The 21,482-nt window shown below is 42.6% G+C and overlaps 1 protein-coding gene across 50 annotated transcripts in view; it reads right to left on the reverse strand.

The window, feature by feature from the left end:
• The window catches only part of clvs2 (clavesin 2), a 30,201-nt gene extending 13,542 nt beyond the window's left edge, over positions 1–16,659 (reverse strand). For all 50 annotated transcript variants that reach the window (XM_069725317.1, XM_069725297.1, XM_069725294.1 and 47 more), the window contains exons 1-2: positions 15,881–16,659; positions 14,471–14,645 (exon numbers count right to left, since the gene is read on the reverse strand). In XM_069725317.1, the coding sequence (XP_069581418.1) occupies positions 14,471–14,645; positions 15,881–16,269 (564 nt within the window). In that variant the 5' untranslated portion in view covers positions 16,270–16,659. The remainder of the gene's footprint in view (positions 1–14,470; positions 14,646–15,880) is intronic.
• Between the last annotated feature and the right edge of the window lie 4,823 nt (positions 16,660–21,482).

The raw sequence follows: 21,482 nt of genomic DNA on the forward strand, positions 1-21,482 counted from the left end.
ATCAAACAGACCGTGTCAACCTAACGTACTGTTTTTTTGAGGCCTAATATTTATTTAATGAAGGATTATTTTCAAAAGGACCGCCAGAATACTAATAAGAAGGAGTGACTTTAGCTAACAACACCAAAATGATAATACTTCATGGAACAAGTTGAACGGGAGTCTGTGGAAGCGAGAGCCTTTTTTGGAGCCAACCCCTAGACGTATTTGTTATTCCCTGAATAACGGCACCATTTGGGATTCTACAAGTTTTAAGTCCTGGTGTCTGAATCGACCATAAAAATCCCGTATCGATCGGGCGCCACAAACCAGAAACATAAAGTGAATCTGGCAAAAGACTGGAGCTCAGATCTCAGTCACAGCAGCTCGTTAGAAGGACGCGAGTCAGCATCTGATGCCAAAAAGAACAGCAGTAAAATAAACAGCGCTGATTTACAGGCATTAAACCTGACGCCCCAAACAGCCATTGTACTGATTCACGTAACCGGATAAAACCAATTAGGCCGTAAACATATCGATTAAACACTGAAAATCCATCTCGGGTAAAAAACAAAAAACAAAACTGCAACAGCAGAACAGAATATGAAAAAGCAGAAGAACCAAAAACGTCCAACACAGCAACACGAGGAAATGGAGACGGATCGAGGCTGCAAAACGTGTATTTTCTGGACGAACTGTAACATCAGGTCGTACAGAGAACCTGCGAGTCCCGGGCTGCTCATTTATTATTTAGTTGATCAAATAGGAGCTGTGACAGCAGCGCGAGACAGGATGGAGCCAGAAGACGGGAACCAGATCTACATCAAGCCTGGAGTTCGTTTTTTTAATTTTTAATTTTTTATCGCCCACGCAGACAGAAACGTATAACTGTCCGACTAAGATGGTGAAATCTGTGTATTTGACTGCTTCATTGGTGACGGCGATACGTGAGGTAATATTACTCAAAAATTGCACATTTCAGCTCCCAATACTCACTCTGATGGTCAAATCAACACATATACTGCACATACTGTAGATGAAACTTAATTAAAATAATCTTTTTATTCTTTCATGTTCAATTGAAGCGAATTGGATTCAAATTTTTGTTTTTTTGCAAATCTAAAATTCTGAAAAACTGCCTGAATCTGCTTTTTGGCCAATTTTGGTTAACTTAATGGTAAAATATTGGACTCCCAGAAGCATTAGGGTCCAATTGTCTTTTTTTTTTTTTTTTTTTTGCTCTTCTCTTGGTCTCCACCAATTTCTAACAAGTCTGAAAGTCAGGTGCAGCAGGAAAGAACAGATTAAACCAGTTTTAAAAATCACTTTGTAATGTTAAAATTTTAATGCTCACCTTTAAGTCTAAATACAACCTGAGATCCTCTGGGAGATCGTTCCCGGCTGCTCTTCTTACTAACTTTAAAATGAAAGGTTTCATTTTACTTAGGACACTTTTCTGTTCGGGTCGCTCAGTTGTCGGAAAAAAAAAAACCTACTGGAGGAGTTCAGGGAAGCAAATATCTTGTTTTAAGTGACTTCAAAACTCACTATTTTATTGTTTGTCTTATTGTCTTTTGTTGTGTTTCATTATTATATTTTATTAACTGTTGCTCATGTTTGTTGAAATGTTTTTAAATCACTGTAACCCTTTTAGTAGTATTGATGTTATTAACTGTTGCATACAGGCTTGTAAAATTCAGCAGAAATGCTGTAGGCTTAAAGAAGCTGCTGCAGATGATAAAAAAAAAACAACAAACAAAAAAACATGATATTCAATGAAACATTGTGAGTTTCAAAAAGCTAAAAGCAAACAAAAGAACATAGTCAGCCTTTCATTTCATTTTTGAAAGTGCCTTTTACGGAGCATTGTTTCGCCGCGTGGCTGATTGTTGCACAAAAGACTTAAAAAAGAAAAAGAAAAACTGAAATCTTTGAGGATAAAAAACAAAAACGAAGATGCTGGAGTCGATCGGCTGACGCTAAAAACCCCTGACGTGTGTCGTCCACCGCTCTCCGCCGCCGCGATCAGTCTTTCTACAACACATCAGGTTGATGAGCTTCCTCTCCATCCCGCTCTGCTTCTGTCACTTCCCATCCGCACGAGCGACGAGTAAACGTGTCCTCCGGTACAAAGGAGCGGGGAAAAGGGAGTTTCTGGGGAAGAAAAGGGCGACATCCATTCGAGTGCTGTTTTCTTTCTTGGTGTTTTTAAAGTGTAGCCCGGAGAGATGACATTGTGTAGCTGCTGGCCTCTCACTTTACAAAAGCCTCTTCTTTTCTTTTTTTTTTTTTTTTTTTTTTTTTTTTAACGGGGGAAACGTCCGAGTGGACTTTTAGAGGGGGAGTAAATCGAGTGTGAATCTTCCCGTGCCTAAAGAAATTGCCGTCTTTTTCGAATCCCATCTGTGGGTTACCAGCTAGCTCTGATAAAATAATCCGTTTAAACGCCACTTCTCCAAAGGACAAACGCAGCAGAACTTGCCTGAGCCTCGGACTGCATTTCACACTCGTATTTTCTCTGAAGCCTTTCAGCCGATCTGTTTTCTCAACAGTCCTCTTCTCCGGCTGTTGCTGCACATCCAGTAAATACGTTTTCATAGCCGGCTCGAACCCTTTTAGCCAATCACACCTGTTCGCTGCTTTCTGTAGTGATGCTCAAATCATTTGCACCATTTATTATTTAAGTTCGACTTTTTAAAATTCTATTATCTCCCAAAATGTATTAGAAATTCTATTTTTGGCGAGGCAACAAGTATGAAAATATAAAAAAAACGAGATAAATAATCATAAAAACACAGGCAGGATAATTATACAGTATAACTGTATTTTATTAATTCTATTTTGCTGGTTAACTAATTTCCTGTGAAACTCAGTCCGACTTCTGAGGTCTAAACTACAAAGGTGCACACGTACAGTAAAAGTAGAAGGTCTGAAATTCACTGGCAGAAATCGGGAGGATGAAAACATAATAAAATACGATTTCTTTGATCCTTTTAAAGTCTGAACTGGTTCCCATTCAGAACACATTCTGGATTCACGACCACAATTAATTCCCTCATATTTTCTGAGATGTGTTTGTATCACAGCCTTCACGTCATAAAACATCACAAAAGAAAACATTTGAGCACGTGTGATGAGATTTATGGCAAACTATCCAGCAGTAGTTAAAAAGCAGTGAAAAATGATCAGTTTGACGTTGACATTGGCTTCATCTTTTTTTCTTTTGGGCTGCAGAGGAGCAACGAGCACCAAAGGTTTCATTCAACGCCTTCCTCGGCGTGAACGCTCCGTGATCGACAATCTAATTGTTTTGCGCTTAATTACAGTTAATCAAATCAGAGCACAAAGAGCAGCTTATATTAAAAAAAAGAGTATTAGCAGCACATAGGCATCATTTGTTCCAAAATATTAAGTTATATAAGCGCATTAAAAACTGGTAATTAAGATGCGATGTTGTGGGTAACTGGAATTCTCTTCCTGTTTAAGTAAGCGGGTTTGACATTTGTAAAGAGAACGTAAAACACTTGAAATAATTTTTTTTTTTTATCTCAGGTATTAAAACTGCAGTTTCCTTCCTGGCAGAAATTCACACGGCGAGAGAAGGTCACACCAATTAAACCGCAGCCTCTGCAGGATATTAAAACGCTGCCAGCTCCACTCAGCAGCGCCGAGACAGAACGGAAGGAGAGAAATGAAGTTTTACCCCAAAAACTGAGGGAACACAGATGTAAACACGGTATGTTTTTCATTCGGCTTTCTGTGGAGTGGTTTTCTGCTGCCTGATCAGGCACAACCCGGTATCGCGGCGAAACGTGAAATAGACACGCCGGTCCACTCCAGCCAAAACGTGACATAGCCACGCTTTGCCGCTGTCTAGGCGCCAAAGTTACACGTTTTCAATACAGTGGAAGAAAATGAAACGTACTGCGTGCTTTGAGCTGTGTGATTTAAAGTAAAGTTCCACTTTAACAAAAAAAGAACCCAAACGTGTACTGTGTATGAAATAAGCAAATTGTTCGGTGTTAGGAAAAAGAACATGGTTGAGGTTTGGAAACACACAAAAAAAAAAAAAAAAGGAAAAAGTTGTCACCTCCTGGATTCGTGGCGTGCGTGTAACTTCCACGCCCCGGACAGAGCGTAGCTATCTCACGTTTTGCTGGAGTGGACAGGCGTGTCTATTTCACGCTTTTGCCGTGACACTGGGTTTGGATCGGGTCGTGGTGGGGAACACGACGGTTCAAACGTCTCGAGTGCGTCAACGTATGTTTAGCGGTAATCAAGGAGGCTGAAATTGCTTTTAGAAAAAAAAAAATTCTGTGTATCGACTCCATTGATTTTTCAAGGCAAGTCTACGGCACTGTGAAATATTTGTGCGGCTACCAGCAGCTCTAAATTGAACACATTTGTTTACTGCGTACAAAACCAGAAATCTAAAAACAACAACTTCTGTCCTCGGACGGGCGCCCTGTCAGACTTCTGAAGCTCGTCGAACTATTCCTTTAACTCGGTCGACGTTAATGCTTAAAAGGGATCGATATTTATTGGTATGAGAGATTTTGCAGACAGAAGTAAAAAAAAAAAAAAAAAAAAAAAGATCTTGAAGTGTACGAACAAAGGAGCAGTGCTGCTGCTGCTGCTGTTGTTGATTTTGATTTTGTTGTCTGGCTGCACACTCAAATGCGATCTGGAATATTGGCAGAGAAATTCCGCTATTGGCAGCTTCTCTTCGAATGAACTTCAAAAGCTCCCATCAGTGAGCTGCTTTTTTTTAATTTTATTGAAGTGACGGGAGCGCTCGGTCGGAGAGCCGCCGTCGTCTTCCATCTGCAGTTAAGAGATAACGGGCGGCGACGGCAGTTCGAATCAAAACGGCAACTGTTCGCGAAGACAAAACCTGCTCAGCAGCTTCTTTGTTCTCCACAAAAAAAAAAAAAAAAAAGGCTCAATTTTCCTGTTTACAGACAGAAGAGACGGATTATTGACATTCAGAAGTATGTTTCAGGAGCGTTTCTGACGTTATCTGATGGTTAACTGTCCATCAAGCGTACGCTTACAAACAAAAAACTGAATCTGAATCAATGTTTCAGGGAAAAAAAAAAAAAAAGCTAAATTACAGGATGCTTGGAAACCTTTTATCATTTAATATACGTGATGATGATGATGATGATGATGAAAAAGGAGGAGGATTATAATTCAGCAGAGGGAAATCTATCTTCAGAAAGCCTTTCTTTTATTCCTGAAGTGATATTTAACTGCGAAGAACAAACAACAAACGGTTTCTTCTCCCCTCCGAGCTGAGAAGCAGTCGGTCAATATTCATCTCCACCATCTTTCCTCAGGAGTCCCGGTTATTCTGGAGGGGTGTGTGTTACATAACCAATGCTATGAATCCACAGAGGTTTGGGCTAACTGGAACTGGACTCTACTGTATATGTTAATGTGGTCTAAATATCTGCAGGATGTCCGGGCGCTGGAAAGGGGACAAATGTACGCCTGCCGAGAGGCGTCTAAATAATAAATGAGCGAATAAATGTATTTAGAAGTGGTCACTGTTTTACATTTTGTCCAAAGAAAATCTCAGCACGGACGAACCCATATATAAATAACGTCAACAATAACAACAATGAACTCATTTTGCAACATTGACAGCACCATAATGATTTGTGGAAAACATTTGTTGACTGTATTTTTTTATGAGATGTGGATGGTTTATGAATGGGAGTCTATGGAGGCTGTTTTTTGTTCTTTTTTTTGGAGCCAGCACCTAGTGGCCCTCGGTGGTATTGCACTCCGAGACACTTCCGCAGCCTGTGGTCAAAAGATTTCATTTAAAACCAAAAATACTAGTCTTGTGGTGGATTCCATGAAAACCAGAAGCAGCAACACAAACACCCACGAGATTCAGATCAAATGTAGAAAAAGAAAAAAAAAGATTAAATGTAAAGGAACTATTTCTTTTCTATTTCTGTATTTATTTTCTGCAACAGTGTGTGTGTGTGTGTGTGTGTGTGTGTGTGTGTGTGTGTGTGTGTGTGTGTGTGTGTGTGTGTGTGTGTGTGTTTTTTAGTAAAGTCTGCAACATTACACAATATTAAACACGTTTACATGACGCAAGGTTGCATTTAACGGTGTTTTGTGGCAAAACTCGCTGACAAAACAAACCAGCCGCACGACGAGCGTCCTCTTGGAAAAAAAAAAAAAGACGGAGAAGTGCATTGATGTCTCTCGGCGCACACACACACACACACACACACACACACACACGCACACACACACACACACACACACACACACACACACACACACACACACACACACACACACACACACACACACACACACACACACACACACACACACACACACACACACACAAACACTCAGACGCACAACAAAAGGGAGCCCATCTGGAGGAGAGGGCAGAGCAGATAGCTCTGGCAGTCCGACGTGTTGCCGTGGCAACGCAGCAGCGAGGGTGGGATGTGGCGGTAGGGAGGGAGCCGTGGAGGGGCGGAGGAAGAAAGAAGGAGGTGGAGGAGGAGGAGGAGGAGGAGGAGGAAGGGGGTTAAGATGAAGACACGGCGTAGCATGCAACTGGATGAAGAAGAAGAAGATGATGATGATGATGATGATGCTTCTTTACGGAGAAAAGTAAAACAGCAAGAAGAGACGTTTTTAAAGACATTTTAGACGACACCTATAACAAATGGTTTGGGTTTGATTATGTTTTCTATTAAAAAGTGATCGCTGGTAATCAGTCAGCGCTGACTGTGTGTGATTATTGAGTTTATTTTTAAAATGAATGGATAATTAACGTGAGTGAGGTTTGAATGCTTCGGCTGCTGTCACGTCACAGAAACTGCCAACGATTGTGTCGGCCGAACAATGATGGAGAGGCTGAACCGAGAGAGAGGGGACAATGATGAAGAGGGGGGATGATGATGATGATGTTACAGAGAGAAAAGGGTGGGGGGGGGGGGCAAACAAAAGTAAGAAAAAAAGAGAAAAAAAGGGGTGGGGAGGCCGGAGGGAGAGGAGGAGGGAGAAAACACAGAGGAAGACGAGTTTCCAGGTCTGAAAAATGAGGCCGATGCAGAAGTGTCTTCAGCTGCAGTACCAGCGAGTGCCACTAGAGGTCGGCTCCAAAAAGCCTCCGGCTCCATAGACTCCCATTCAACTTCTCTCATCAAATCCAAAGTGAATAAAATGTGTCCATCAGTTATGTCGGTGTTGTTAGCTAAAGTCACTCCTTCTTATTAGTTTTCTGGAGGTCCATCTGAAAATAATCCCTCATTCATTAGAAAAGAAGATTCAACAAGACCTGTTTGATTGACAGGCCTGTGGTGCAGTCAGCTTGCAGCTATCGGTGGGCGGGACGTAGTATCGTCATGGTTTCCAATCAGATCGGTCAGATCCGCCGCTCGCTCTGAACTGGAGGCTTCATAAGGACCGACGGGCGATGTCACTGCCGGTTTGCCGCTTGTCTTTGAACTCATGTTACTTCCTGATTATTAATTAGGGTGGTACTTAGTTTGGCTATAATTGTTCGATTAGGGTTGATTATCTTTTCTGATAAAAGAAAAAAAGAAAAGGAAGCCGACTGTTGGATTTCCGCATTTGAATGCAACTTTAAGAGGTTTGAACGCGACAAAAAAAAGTCTGATGGATGAAATCCAGGATCCAGATCGCCAGCAGAGTCCCAACAACTGATCCCCGATGGGTCCAGGTTGATCTGTCGGGAAGTTAAGAGCCAAATCCTGCCGACAGATGGACGGATTCTCCAGTTCAAATCATGAATACGTTTTTGTTGTCGTTATTTGCTTCCATTTGTTTTATGTAGCAACATTATTTCCGTATGTATAATTATCGTTTTTTCTAACCTTCTGAACTTTTAACTTTGTTATGTTTGTACATTTTGAGTTTTCCAATTTGTGCCAAATAAAAAACAAAAGGAAAACAATTTCACATGAAAATAGGTTTTCTGCATTTAAAGGTTACAAAATGTTTTCAGTTCTTTTAATGGGATTCTTAATATTCCACTTTTTTTTTTTTTTTTATGATGTTTTATTATGTAAAGCACTTTGTTTTTAATGCACATTTCATACACAGAAGACCTTCAAACTTTCCTTTGGTTTCCACAAACAAAAATATTCCTCCTTTTATTTTGGGAAAAGTTGAATTATTGTTATATATTTCTTTTTTGTGAGGCTGTTTTATTTTTAACGAACTCTTGAACTGTTGACACTTTGAAGATAAATTATTATTTAATTTTTTTTTTATCTCCACAACATCTCGAGTATTTTTTTAAATTATTTCAGCTTCAATTCAAAAAAACATATTTCTGAAATTTGTTGTGAGGAGGAACTCCAAAGAAGGTTCTGCGTAGTTGAATCTTTAATCCGTCTGTAATGTTGTAATCCTGCAGGATCACGACTCGATGGGTTTGAATCCCTCATCTTGCACACCGTCTCATCTCCCGTGTTTCCCTGGACTCCTCCGTATAATCTCTTTCATGAGAGCATAAAGAAATGAAAAGTGTGTTGTTGTTTTTTTGTTTTGTTGTTTTTTTACACAACTGGGGGAAAAAAAAAAAAATCAAGCTGAAACCCGAGAGGAACAAGAAGAACAGAAATCCCCAAACTGAACGGCGTAGACAGCGAGGCAGCACATTTAAAGCCGGTCGATGGAGAAGTTCAACTTCAGGACACGAAGCTCTGCTGAGTCGTTTAAATTCATCCGTCATTCAGACGTAAACCAGCGAGCAGACCAAACAGCTTCAAGAAGGGATTTTCTTTCAAAGCACACGATGCATCTGTATCTGGACAGAAAGTATGTAAAACACAGATAGTGACATTCCCCAAAGGATGTTTCACGTCCTGAACTTACATCAGGCAGAACTGGCAAGTCAAAACTGGAGTGTAGATTATTAGAAGTAATTCTAAACTTTTCGTGAAAGCTCAGGAAACGGCGAATGAGTCCGACCTCAAAGTCCCGCCCCGCTCAAAACTCTCTCGTTCTTGTTTTGGTTCCTATGTTTGAATTATCGAGCTTGAGTCTCTCTTGATTTTATTTTGGCGGAGACACGAACCCAACTTTGTCCCTTCGTGTGTGATTTCCAAACTCCGCCTGGATTGTTTCAACCGGTGTTCAAATGGAACCCGCGAGCTAACGCGTGGTTACAACATGGGAAGTCGCGCGCACCGTATGCTTGGCGCTCAAGTGGTTAAGTCCTAAAAAAAAAACACCGTTGCTAGGCAACGGCAACGTGGATGCCGTGTAGAAGCCACAGAGGCAAAACAATCTAGCGAGCTAATGTAACGCTGGAGATACAAAAACACGAGGGAAAAGATGAGGCCGTTGGGAAGACACAATCTTTCCTCAGACGTTCGGCTATTATCCGAGTTATGAAGACAAACTCTCACGTGACAAAAATGACAACACGTTGATGTTGCCCAGCAACGTTTGTTTTTGTTTTTTTACCAAGCATACGGTGAAAACGACTTCCCGCGTCGTAACCACGAGATCACGAGTTCCATCTGAAGTTCTATTCGAGTTCATGTGCGGCTCGAAATGGATTTAAAGAGTCAAATAAAAAAAAAATGAACATACCTACCAAAACTCTGCCTGCTGGGTGGAAGCCTGTAACCTATCAGACTCAAAGTTATCCACACTGAACGGACACTAAACGGGGCGTTAAATTTAACGGATCGCATTCGTGTTATCGGACCGATAAAACCTCATCAGCTGGCGTGGTGACCCGTCAGAGCAACGATCTGAGCACCGTCTCGTTTATATCTCTTTATCGGTCGGTACATAAAAGCGCCGTTGGTGTGAGAAGCTTCACTGACCTCGTCTTCCACTTCATCCCTCCCTCCCCACATTCTCCGTCTGCCGCTTGACTTTGTATTGAAAAAGGCAGAAATGCCCCCAAAAATAATCATGAAAAAAAAAAAAGAAATAATAATAATCATTAAAGAAAAACCAGTTGCCTATTTGTGGATGTAGAAAACAGCGAACCCTCGAGGGACCGCCGGCAGCGAACCGCGCTCGCTTCTGCTGTTGATGTGTACATCACACTGTGCTACAAATTTGGATCCCGAGGCATGCGGCCTACATGCTATTTGTATTTGCTCAAAATTAACATTGTCAGGGTTGGAAGTTTGTTTTGAGGGTAGTATCTTGTTTTTATGACGTTTAAGACGGATTTGACGTTTTGGAGGATAAATAATGTCGTCGCGCACAATTTGAGTCGGATTATTAAACTGATGTAAAAAGTCAACTCACTCGTCTTGACGTGTTGATGATGATATGAAACAAATGTTTACCGACTTTTGTTTCTAGAGATCGATATTAGTTCGTTTGCTGTTTGTTATTTGCAGTTCGTACCGACGGCAGATAATCCTGCAAGAAAGAGCCGCAAAATCTTTGGAAAAAGAAAAGTGAAACGCGAACAGCGGCGGCAGATACGAAGTTAACGGAGCGACGCGTTCGCTGTGAATCAGCCGTAGTGCCAAGAAAAAAAAGAGAAAAAACTCAACTGCAACGCGACCGCTTTTAAACACTTCTTAGCACTTCAAGCAGACCTGCTCAGACTGGAGTGACTCACTGAGGCTGTTTGACAGCATCCACATGTGTGTGTGTGTGTGTGTGTGTGCGTGTGCGTGTGCGTGTGCGTGTGTGTGTGTGTGTGTGTGTGTGTGTGTGCGTGTGCGTGTGCGTGTGCGTGTGTGTGTGTGCGTGTGTGCGTGTGTGTGTGTGTGTGTGTGTGTGTGTGTGTGTGTGTGTGTGTGTGCGTGTGTGTGTGTGTGTGTGTGTGTGTGTGTGCGTGTGTGTGTGGGAATGACTCACGCTCAACTCTGCTTTTCAAACACAAAGCCCGAGTGCATTCGCAATTTATTTATTTGTGAATTTTTATTCGGCTCGGACGATACGGGGAAGAAAATAACAAAATAAAAAAAATAGGTACCTATGTCACAAATGGAGTTCATAAACTCAATTTGCAGTTACATCTCTGGTTTAGGCTCGAACTTCAAACGATTGGCTCTCAACCCGAAGACGTAAACAAGTAAAAACGCGAAGCTCAAACTTTCAAGGACGGCGCGAAATCATTTCCTCAAACAGCTGGAAGGCGTTGGCTCAACTCGTATTGGCGTTTTTATACAGCCGCTCTGAAGGGCGGACCAATCAGAGACCGGCGTGGGGGTGGTTCACCACGTTTGCCCCGCCCCCCTGCTTCACTGCGATTGGACGGCTGCGCAGCGTTTGATATTTCTCAACTCTTGCTGAAAATTGCCAAACATTCAGCGCAGAATGAATGTTTAGCGTCTGCTAACTTTCCTTAAAACACATTAAAAAAACAACAACACTTCGGTGGACACGGTAGGTCGCAGAGCGTCAGCCGGTTTCCGGCGCGAGCTGATTGGTTGAAATGGAGGGCGACCAGACCTAAACATTCACGCAGTGAAATAGTTCGCACCAAGCAAGGGAAGTGTAGTTTTTAAATCAAACTTTTTTTCAGCAGAGTCTCGATGCACATTTGAGGCTCCAAGTGAATATTCACATTATCACGACCACAGTGTACGGAAAATATGTCAGACATGGGAATTTACTAACAACAAGGAAAAAAAAATCACCTTTAAATGAGTTTTTTTTTTCTCATCTTCACACCCCGAGAAAAAAAAAAAAAAAAGTCTCTTTTGCCACAACGCTGATGATTTTAGCATCGTGTGTTTTTCCGCATTTTATTTCCAATCCAATCCAATCAAACGACGCCATCACGGTTTTACTCGCCCTCTGCTTCCTGCAGCGAACGGCGAGCGTCCGCCCGGTCGGACGGGAATGACTCGGGGCTCGAGCTAATAGCTCCCATCAATAATTCAGGCTCTAATCTGTGTCTGGAGAGCCGTCAGAAATGTGTTATATGTGGACTCGTCACAGCGACGCGCTGCCTCCAGTCTACAGTTATTCCTTCAGTCTGAAAGAAAACAAAAAAAAAAAGGAGAAAGATCGCCCCCCTAATGTTGAGATATGATATGTATTTAAGGAGATTGACTGCAGAAAGTTGATTGTTTACATGGATTTAAAGCTGAAAATGTTGATGATGCAGCAGAGTACTTTGAACACATAAAAAAAACAAACTAAAACAATATTTTGTGATAAAGTTGTTTGTCAATCATAATATTTTTTTGTGTACGTGTATAAGTGTCAATGGAAGAGGTTTGGTACCAAAAAAAAAAGATTGTTTATATTATTGCAAACATGTTGGTCTATAAACCCCGCCCTCATTTTTTCTTAAATTTAAAACCAAAATTCTCAAATGTAAAATGACAAAATAAAAGCGCTTAAATGAGACAATTTAAAAAACGGCAACTAGAGTTGTCAGAGACGGCTGTTTGATTTCGTGCATACGGTACGTGTTGAATTAACGTGAATTAAACAGAATCTAAAGCTCTTATTTTGACAGCTGATGTAGCCGTTATTTTTCTATATTACGGCCACAAACTGTCTGTTGTGTAAAGCACTTTTATGAGGTTGTTTTTTTGTGTGTGACCTTTAGCCCCACGGTTATCGAAGCTCAAAAAATAGATTAAAAAAAAAGATTAAAAAAAAAAAAAAAAAAAAAAAAAAGCTAAGATAGTTTAAAAAAAAAAAAAATCAGTTTTTGCAATTTTTCTTGCAATTTTTCAGAAAATTCACCTCAATTTTTTTTACATTTTTTTTTTTACATTTTTGTACACAACAGTCCCCCAAAAGAAACCCAGCCAAACTGCCGGAGGGACTGTTCAATGACGGTTCGGTGTCCATCCCAGACACATCAGCGGATCCTCTCAGGCCACGCCGAGTCTTACTCAACACCTCCCTCTGGAAGCTCGCCCCCCCCCATCCCCCCTCTTTAGACATCACTTTGACTAATGGAGCCCAACACAAATTGGCAGATGATTCACAGGGATGTTGAGAAAGCAATAACAACTCCCCCTCCCCCCCCTCCCCACCAACCCACCCCTAACCCCCTCCCCATCCATCCGCCACACGCACTCGGCAACAAGCTTGACGTTTCCTCTTTCGGGTTTGGCTTTCAACCAGAGGACGTCTGTACACTCCTGCCTGCGAGCTTTCTCCCTCCACTCAACTCGTTTCAATAATGACGTTAAAGGTGTCCTCCCGATGACTAATGTGTTTTCATCAGCATCAAAAAAATCCCAAATGCGGCAGCGCAAACCCACCGAGCGCCGTCACATCTCTCTCTTCATTTCTCAGGTTGACGTGGAGCAAAAAACAACAACAACAACAACAACAAAATCAGCTTCGAATCTCCCAACTAAAAGGAAAACCAAAATGACAAGCAGTCAAATCAAGTTTTTTTTTTTTTTTTCATTTACCAGACAAACAAGCCTCGAAAAAAAAAAGAAAAAGCACCCGGCGGTGTGTCATCAAAATGGAAATGTCATTATTCCCTTCTATTGCTCTTTAAACAGGCGCACAGCTTAAACACGGCGCTCGACTTGTTCTTGAGTGGAACATTTTGGATGATGGAAAAGGGAGTTCGACTTAAAATGTTGCTTTTCCTTCGAGTCTGACTGGAAATGTTAAAATCGCTTCGCTAAAGGGACGAGAGTGCACATTTCTAAACACTAAAATAAGGCTGAGAACATGTGCGACAGAATAATAATTACTATGTTATACTCATAAACTTGTTATTATTTTAAATCAATCCAGTTCATTTTATTGTCTGACAAATAAGACAAACACATTTGAAATGAAATGAAATAAAATGCAGAAAAGTAGCGAAATCGCACATTTTTTTTTTTTTACATTTGTTCAAGATTTAAATTTGATCGTCAACTGTGTTTTAGTGTATTTACAAGTTTATTTCTTAAATAAATGTAATTTAAAGGAGAAGAAAAAAACACTTTTTACCTATTTTATCATTTTTACAACTTGGTGTTACACAAACACGTGTAACGCACCAACCAGTCCACTAGAGGGCAGCGTGTCGGTGTCACCGTTTTACCTTTAAAAAAAACCCCGACGTGGTCAGAAAGAGGTTTCTTCACATGACCTGTTTCATGTGACGTACGTTGACTTTTCACGCCGAAGTTGAGGCCCGTCACAGACTGGCTGTCCTCTAGTGGACATGCGGGTGTGTTACACGCTTTGACGTGATACTGGGTGGTATTTTTAACACATGCGGTATGATTGTATTGTGTAAAATGTATGTTAATTTGTCTATAGTTGGTAAAGCACTTAAACCTAAATTATACCAAACTTTTTTTTCCTTTTTTTTTTTTTGCACGTTTGCAGGTTCGTTAAAGTTTCAGCTAGCTTCAACTATTTCAGGAACAATCCTGGTTATTGATTTGGAAATAAAAAGGAAAAAAAAAAAAAAAAAAGCTAATATCTTGTTATGAAAACCTGCCGGTCAAAGTCAGCCGAGACGCTTAAAACCCCCCGAACCGACCAGCTGATCGTAAACAAAGCGGGGGCTCCTTACCTGCAGCCCCTCGATGGCCAGCCGCAGCATGCTGGGGGTCAGTTTGGACGCCTGCTTGAAGGTGAAGTTACTCCAGTCGATGATGAGGATGAAGCCGTTCACCTGCAGCTCGGGGTCTTCTATCATCGACTCCAACGAGAGCAGGATCGCCCTCAGTATGTCCACAAACGTGTACCTGAAGAGAACGTAACAGGGGTTTTTGTTTTGTTTAATATTTAAACAGCAAAGTCGGCGTGATGGAAATCTATCTGACAGTTTTTTAGATATTTCAGTTTGGACCACAGACTGTAAATAAAAAGTGTTCGTAGCTTCCGAAGTGCAGAAGTTGTCTCAAGCTGCAGTACCACCGAGTGCCACTAGAGGGTCGGCTCCAAAAAGCCTCCACAGACTCCCATTCAAGTAGTCTCAGAAAATTTGAGGTCACTAAAATTTCTCAACGAGTTATCTCGGTGTTGTTGGCGAAAGTCACTCCGAAAATAATGCGTCATTAATTAGAAAATAAGATTCCAAAAGATGTGTTTTAGGGGGCGTGTCTGTTTGATTGACAGGTCTGCGGTGCAGTCAGGTTACAGCTGTCGGTGGGCGGGACGTAGTATCGTCGGGGTTTCCAATCAGATCGAGTCAGATCCACCGCTCGCTCCCTCCTCCCCCAGCACGTCCAAATATGGTCACTTCCTGCTCCGAACCAGCAAAGATGTCGCCGGCCAAAATTCAAACTCGAGGCTTCGTAACGGCGGTTAACAAAACCAACGTGGTGACGTCACTGCTGGTCTGCAGCACGGCCGAAGAAAGTTCAGAAAAAGTGGTAGAACGGCTGAAAAAACCCGCATGAATTCGTCCGATCTAAGAACATCCTGCCGCTAATTTGTTTTACTCACTGAATTAAAATGCTCAACGCGGGACGTTCCCCTTTGAACGAAGTGCACCGTGTGACCAGAAGTATGCGGACGCGCTGTCACGTGGTGCGCGGTATAACGCTTCGTGACTACGTCACGTCGGAGCAACAGTTTGAGGAAGTCTCTCTCCTGTCAAATCGAAGTTGTTTTTTTTCCCAGTTTGAGGAGGAAAACTTGTCGGAAAGTTGACTAGGAGCCAGTCGGAGGTCCTCTGGAGGCCGACGGGAATCAAATCCCAGCAGCCAGGAGTCAAACTGGTGTCCACATACCTTTAATTTCATTCTTTTCATGTAGAAATTGCTGTATTTTTTTCTATATGGTGTTGAAGATGGGTGCCTCGCGGCTGTGTGGTGCTGAATGGACAGCTCCATAAACCAGAGTCCATTTAAAATTTGGCTGTTTTTTTTTTTTTCTTCTTTTTTTTTTTTTAAACCCTGACCTCTTTTCTCCACGTTTCTATTTTTGGTTTTGTTACGACCTGATAAAGATAACCAACACAAAGCACTTCACTCACCTGCTCTGGTCCCAGTTGGCCGCGAACAGCACCAGTATTTTCCTGCCGTATCGGTCCAGGTTGGAGAGCACGCCGGGGAAGCCGTCCTTCAGCGCCTGCTTGATGCCCGGGTCGGTGGCCTTCAAGTTCTTGAACATGTCCAGGTTCTGCTGCCGGTACTCGAAGTACTGCGCCAGCAGCCGGAACGCCTCGAAGTGGTTGAACTTCCTCGCCCGGAGGAAGCGGAGGATGAACGGGTCGTCCGTCCGGAGGAAGCCGATGTCCGGCCGCGTGATGATCATGTCGCGCACCTCCTGGATGTCCTGGTGCAACGTGTCGGGGTTCTCCTTCAGCTCCACCTTGGCCTTCTCCAGGGTCTCCGGAGAGAGGCCAGCCTGTAAGTGAGTCATCTCTCGCAACAAGCTGTCCCCTCCGCAGAGGGGGAGCTTCCGATGAAACAAAACAACCAAAAAAAAAAACAAGAATAAATTGGATACTTCCGGCAGCAACAGGGTGAAGTGAACCGCTGAGGTCTTCCCCCCCCTCTCTGTGATCAGTAGCTGACTTCAGACGGAGGCCTGCTGCTCTGTAATCCACCCTGAACTGGCACAGACTGCTGCCGTGATGCTCCTGTGATGCATCATCAACACATGGGCCCGATGACTTTTCTTTTTTTACGCACGGAAAACATCTCAACCCGAGAATTCAACTTTTATCACAATTGTTGTTGTTTTTTTTCTCCCCCCTCCAGCGTGTATATATCACGAATTTTTGCGGGAGGAGGAGGAGGGGGTGTGTGTTGGTGGTGGTGGTGGTGGTGGTGGGGGGGGGGGTCCTTCCGGGCTTCACGCGGCGCTCCGTCCAACCTGCTGCTGATCCGCGCGGCCTGAGCTCGGAGCCGACAGACCGCCGCTGCTGCTGCTGCTGCTGCTGCTGCTTCCCTCCATGTCAGAGCCTCTCCCTCGCTTTCTCTCTTCGCTTTCCGTGGGCACACAATGACGATGACAGCATCACCGTCTCTCCCCCCTCCCCCCACCCACCCACCCACCCCCCGGCGATCCCCTTTAGCGGCGGCGGCGGCGGCGGCCAAGGCAATGCGGCAACGACCCTGCAGCACCTGCTATATCATCATCATCATCATCTTCTTCTTCATCATCATCATCATCATCATCATGGCAATCCGTTCGCCGTCACAACGCGTCTCCATCCGTCCGCTGTTGCTGCTGGTGGTGGTGGGGGAGGGAGGGGGGGGTGGTTGGTGCCGACGGCTCCGTCACCGTCAGTGGAGGCAGATTGCGCCGCTCGTTTTCCGCGTCTACATCACAGTCGTCACCGTCATCATCATCATCATCATCATCATCATCATCATCATCAATTTAGGTGTGAATTTCAGATCTTTGATTTCTCTCCTAAAAGGAGAATATATATCCACAGCAACACAGGTGTCCGGCGAGGTTGTTTGTTTGTTTGTTTGTCCCCCCCCCCACCCCCACCCTCCCTCCTGTGCTCTCAGGTTTCTGGGTTTTTTGGAGAGGGGTGGGGTGGATATGGATGGATGGAGGGCGGTGGTGGTGATGGTGGTGGGGGGGGATTACCGTCTCCTCTCCTCCCGCTGCTGTTGCTGTTTTCTGCTGCTGCCGTCTGTTCGCTGAGGAAAAAGAAAAAAAAGAAAGTGAGTGACAAACAAGAGAGTCTGTTTGACAGCGTGTGGTGTTTTCGGACAAGCACCGGTTGAAGGGGGAGGGGGGGGGTGAAAAGGCAAGAGATATTTGAAAAAAAGAAAAGAAAAGAAGAAAGGAAGGAGGAAGAGGACAAGGTGGCAAAAAGATGGACAATTGAGATGCAAGAGTGGATAGAGGGATGTGGGGGGGGGGGAGAAGGGGGGATGAAGGTGAAACCCTAAAGATGGGGGGGGAGGATTTGGGGGTTTTGACAGCCCCCCCCCCCAGGCAAATATTAGGGGCCCACGTCACCCCTTTTTCCTTTCCACATTTCCCCCTTAAAAAGCCGCATGTCTGCAGGTTTTTTAGCCTCCTAAGTCGTTCGTACTTTCATTTTGTTTTATCAACGTTATCGTCGGGCCACTTTTGGATTTCGTTCCAACTAAGATGCAAGAAAATCAGCTGCAGTTTATTTTTTTTTTAATAAATCTGGACTGAGCGTCGTGAACGAAGCCCTTTCACTCCGCACGCTTAACACAACACAACAAAACAAAAGCTGAAAAAGTTTATGATCCGCCCTCAAAAGAGAAAGAAAAGAGCGGAGGAGGAGGAGGGGGTGAGGGGGTGGGGGGGTGACACCTGCTCAGTGGTGCTCAGACAGCTGCACTTTTAACAGGCTGAATTATTTTCTATTGTACGCGTCTACTTATCTCTCGTCTGGTTTCTGGTGTCCCGAGAGCGCTCGGCTCCGTCGGCTTTAAAGAATGCAAAGCGAGAGTGGACACGAAGAAAAACATATCCTGCCGAGACCGAAACCGACGGCCGTCAAAGTCAGCGGAGTTCGGAAATACCGTGGCGATATTTCCTGACAGCGATATCTTATACATTTTCAAAATGAGGCTGACAGAACAAGAAGTCGTCTTTTTTTGTTTCGTTTTTGTATTTGATTAAACTGTCTGCTCTTTAAATTCTCTCTCTTGCGTACGTTTATTTATTTGTTTGTTTAAAAAAAAAAAAAACAGCTGCGAAAGCACGCAGAATCATTAAATCAATATGAAATGGAGAAAAGAGCCACTTCCTGTCGCTGTCCACAACCTCTTGACTGGATATAAAAGTGTTCGTAGCGCCCGGGTCAGAAGTGTCTTAAGCTGCAGTACCACCGAGTGCCGCTAGAGGGCGGATCCAAAAAGCCTTTCGAAACGTGTAACTTTCACGCCGAGAGAGCCCAAAGCGTGGCTATTTCACGTTTTGCTGGAACAGAATTTTCTTTCAGGGATGTGAATGTTTTGAAGCTTTTAATAATAAGGAATTCATTTTTGTTTTCCTGCTGAATTAGACACAAATAAAAAGACCTTCCAGCTCAAACCTGAGCTGAGCCGAGCGTGTTTACGAAGCTCCGGCACAGCAGCAGAGTTTTGAACGACTATTTGATCTCATAAACTATAAAATACCAGCTGAGGTTTTTCTTTATTTCGTTGCTGCAGTATCGTACCTTCTGTCCAAAGCGTGCATTGGGCAGCAAAGATTAGAAACCACTCAGTGGGGGTGGGTAAAGGGTGACATCCTAAAAGGACGGGGGGGAAGTAAGAGGCTCCCGGGGGAGGCGGGGGGACGCATTAATTTGCCCCGAGGTCTGATGGGTCGCTGTAGAAGCGAATTGAGTGGATCGTGGACGTGCATTAGAAATTACCTCCGTGTTTTTTCCAAAGGCACAGCTGTCATTTTCTTGAAGTGCCCACTTGGTTTTCGCTGTTTATTCTCTGAAGGCTGCAGGACGTCCAGTTGATTCACCGTTTTTAGTCCCTTAAATGTGTCACAAAGCTGTTTGTTCAGATATCAGATAATGCAACTGTTAAAAAAGAAAGACTCATCATATCATGTTTAGTCTGTAATGTTGATAAGTAACACTGAGAATACGACTGATTGTTATTAATCCACAGCTTTTGGATGCATTTGTTATTATTGGAGCGGGAAATGACCATATTTGGACGAGCTGGGAGGGGGGGGGATCTGACTGATCTGATTGGAAACCAAAGATACCACCAATAGCTGTAACCTGACTGCACCACAGGCCTGTCAATCAAACAGACACGCCCCTAAAAACAGGTCTTTTTATAGCTTATTTTCAAAAATAATGAGGGATTATTTTCAGATGGACCTCCAGAAAACTAATAAGAAGGAGTGACTTTAGCTAACAACACCGAGAGAACTGATGGACACATTTTATTGACTTGGGAATTTTATGAGACCAGTTGAATGGGAGTCTATGGAGGCTTTTTTGGAGCCGGCCTCTAGTGGCACTAGGTGGTATTGCAGCTTTAGCCTAATTTTTCAGAAACGTAACGTCTACTCTTATATACAGTCTATGGATATAACAGAGGACTATGAGCAATGATTTGTACAAAAGGGAAAGTACAAAAAGTCATTATGTGACATTTGAAAGCTGAGATTAAAATTTTTGGAAAAAACAACAACAATAGCACTCATCATAAAAACAACAAAAACATAAAAACAGATTATCTTCTTGCACAAAGTTTAGGGGCCAATACCAGAAGATGTTGGATGACGTAATCTCATGTCTCAGAGAAAAAGACTTTAGATTCAAGACAAACAGTGAATATGAAGTAGACATCTGTACATACACAAAATATAGAGACAAAAAAATGAGCTGTCCTTGGAGCCTTTGCTTGGCAGGAAGGTACCGTGACGCCCTCTGCTGGTCATTTTAGCAGAACTCCAATATGCTTCACCTTTTTTATTTACGCTGTAAAATAAACACATAAACACAAATTCCCCCAATAGGAGGACGTTTTTCTTATTTTCAAAAACGACTTCCTGTTCAACGACAGTACTTAATTTGTATATGTATGTAAATAACTCATTTGAAACGCCTACTCAGCTAAGGCTCAGGTCTCAGAAAGCAAGAGAACTTGCGCTACAAAGAAAATGTGATTTTTGTGATTTTATTGTCATGAAATAATGAGTCTTTTCTGCGTGACTAATCTACTGAGCTACTTATGATCCATTTTTAATGACTGACTAAATACTGAAATAATGCGTGTGTAGCTTAAACACATTTTTTGCAAGAACAAGTGAAAAAAATTAATGCAGGAATAATTTATTTTATAGGCTTCTGTTCTGAAATTAAAACTATATTTAAATTGTTTATGACTGTAAAGAGAAGACAAACGAGATTTTAAGCTCTCAAATTTCCAGATTATCAACACTTAGGACAGAAAGCCTCCTCTGCTCCAAAACCAAAAATACTACTAGATCAACAGCAGGGGGCGCCATCGATGCATTTAATAACTCTGCTTGTAACCAATATGGAACGAGCTGGAAGGCAGTCGATCAATACAACTGTTGATGTCATTGCAATACTTCACTGGATTCATCGAACTTGCCATCATTTATTTTTATTCCACTAAAGCTTTCTTTTTCATCACGATTTTCAAGCGTATAAATTAGTGTTGAAATATTTAGATGCAAAGACAAGAGACACTTCTGAATGTTCGATGCACTTGACAAAATTTCGAAATATATAAAGAGACCAGACAAATGTAAAGTGTCATCAAGAAATAAAAAGGTAAGCTATTAATGATACTTTAATCTTAATTTTTCAAGTTAAATATTTTCTCTTTTGCATTTTCTTTTCCTAAAAGGTTTTCTGAAGGCTTATGGAAAGTTTCATGTCATTCATCAAAACTTCTGATGATATACCGGGTTAAAACTGTGGTACGTGATACAAAAATAAAAGTTAAAAAAAAAACCCGACATTTTTAACATTGAATCCCGACTGGAATAAAGATTGGAAAAGTGTAGAATTTGTGGTTTCCCCTCGGTCGTTCCCCCTGAGCCCCAGATGCAGTGGTTTCTCCACTGGGGGTCGGGACCACAAGGTCATTACAGTGCTGATCAGGTGGAATAAAATGGATTGTGACCCCTTATGGCGATCAAAGACA

The sequence above is a fragment of the Brachyistius frenatus genome, unplaced genomic scaffold, assembly GCF_029030835.1.
Source record: "Brachyistius frenatus isolate BFR_SWC_R1_liver_20210118 unplaced genomic scaffold, ASM2903083v1 Contig_418, whole genome shotgun sequence".
Taxonomy (NCBI): Eukaryota; Metazoa; Chordata; class Actinopteri; family Embiotocidae; genus Brachyistius; species Brachyistius frenatus.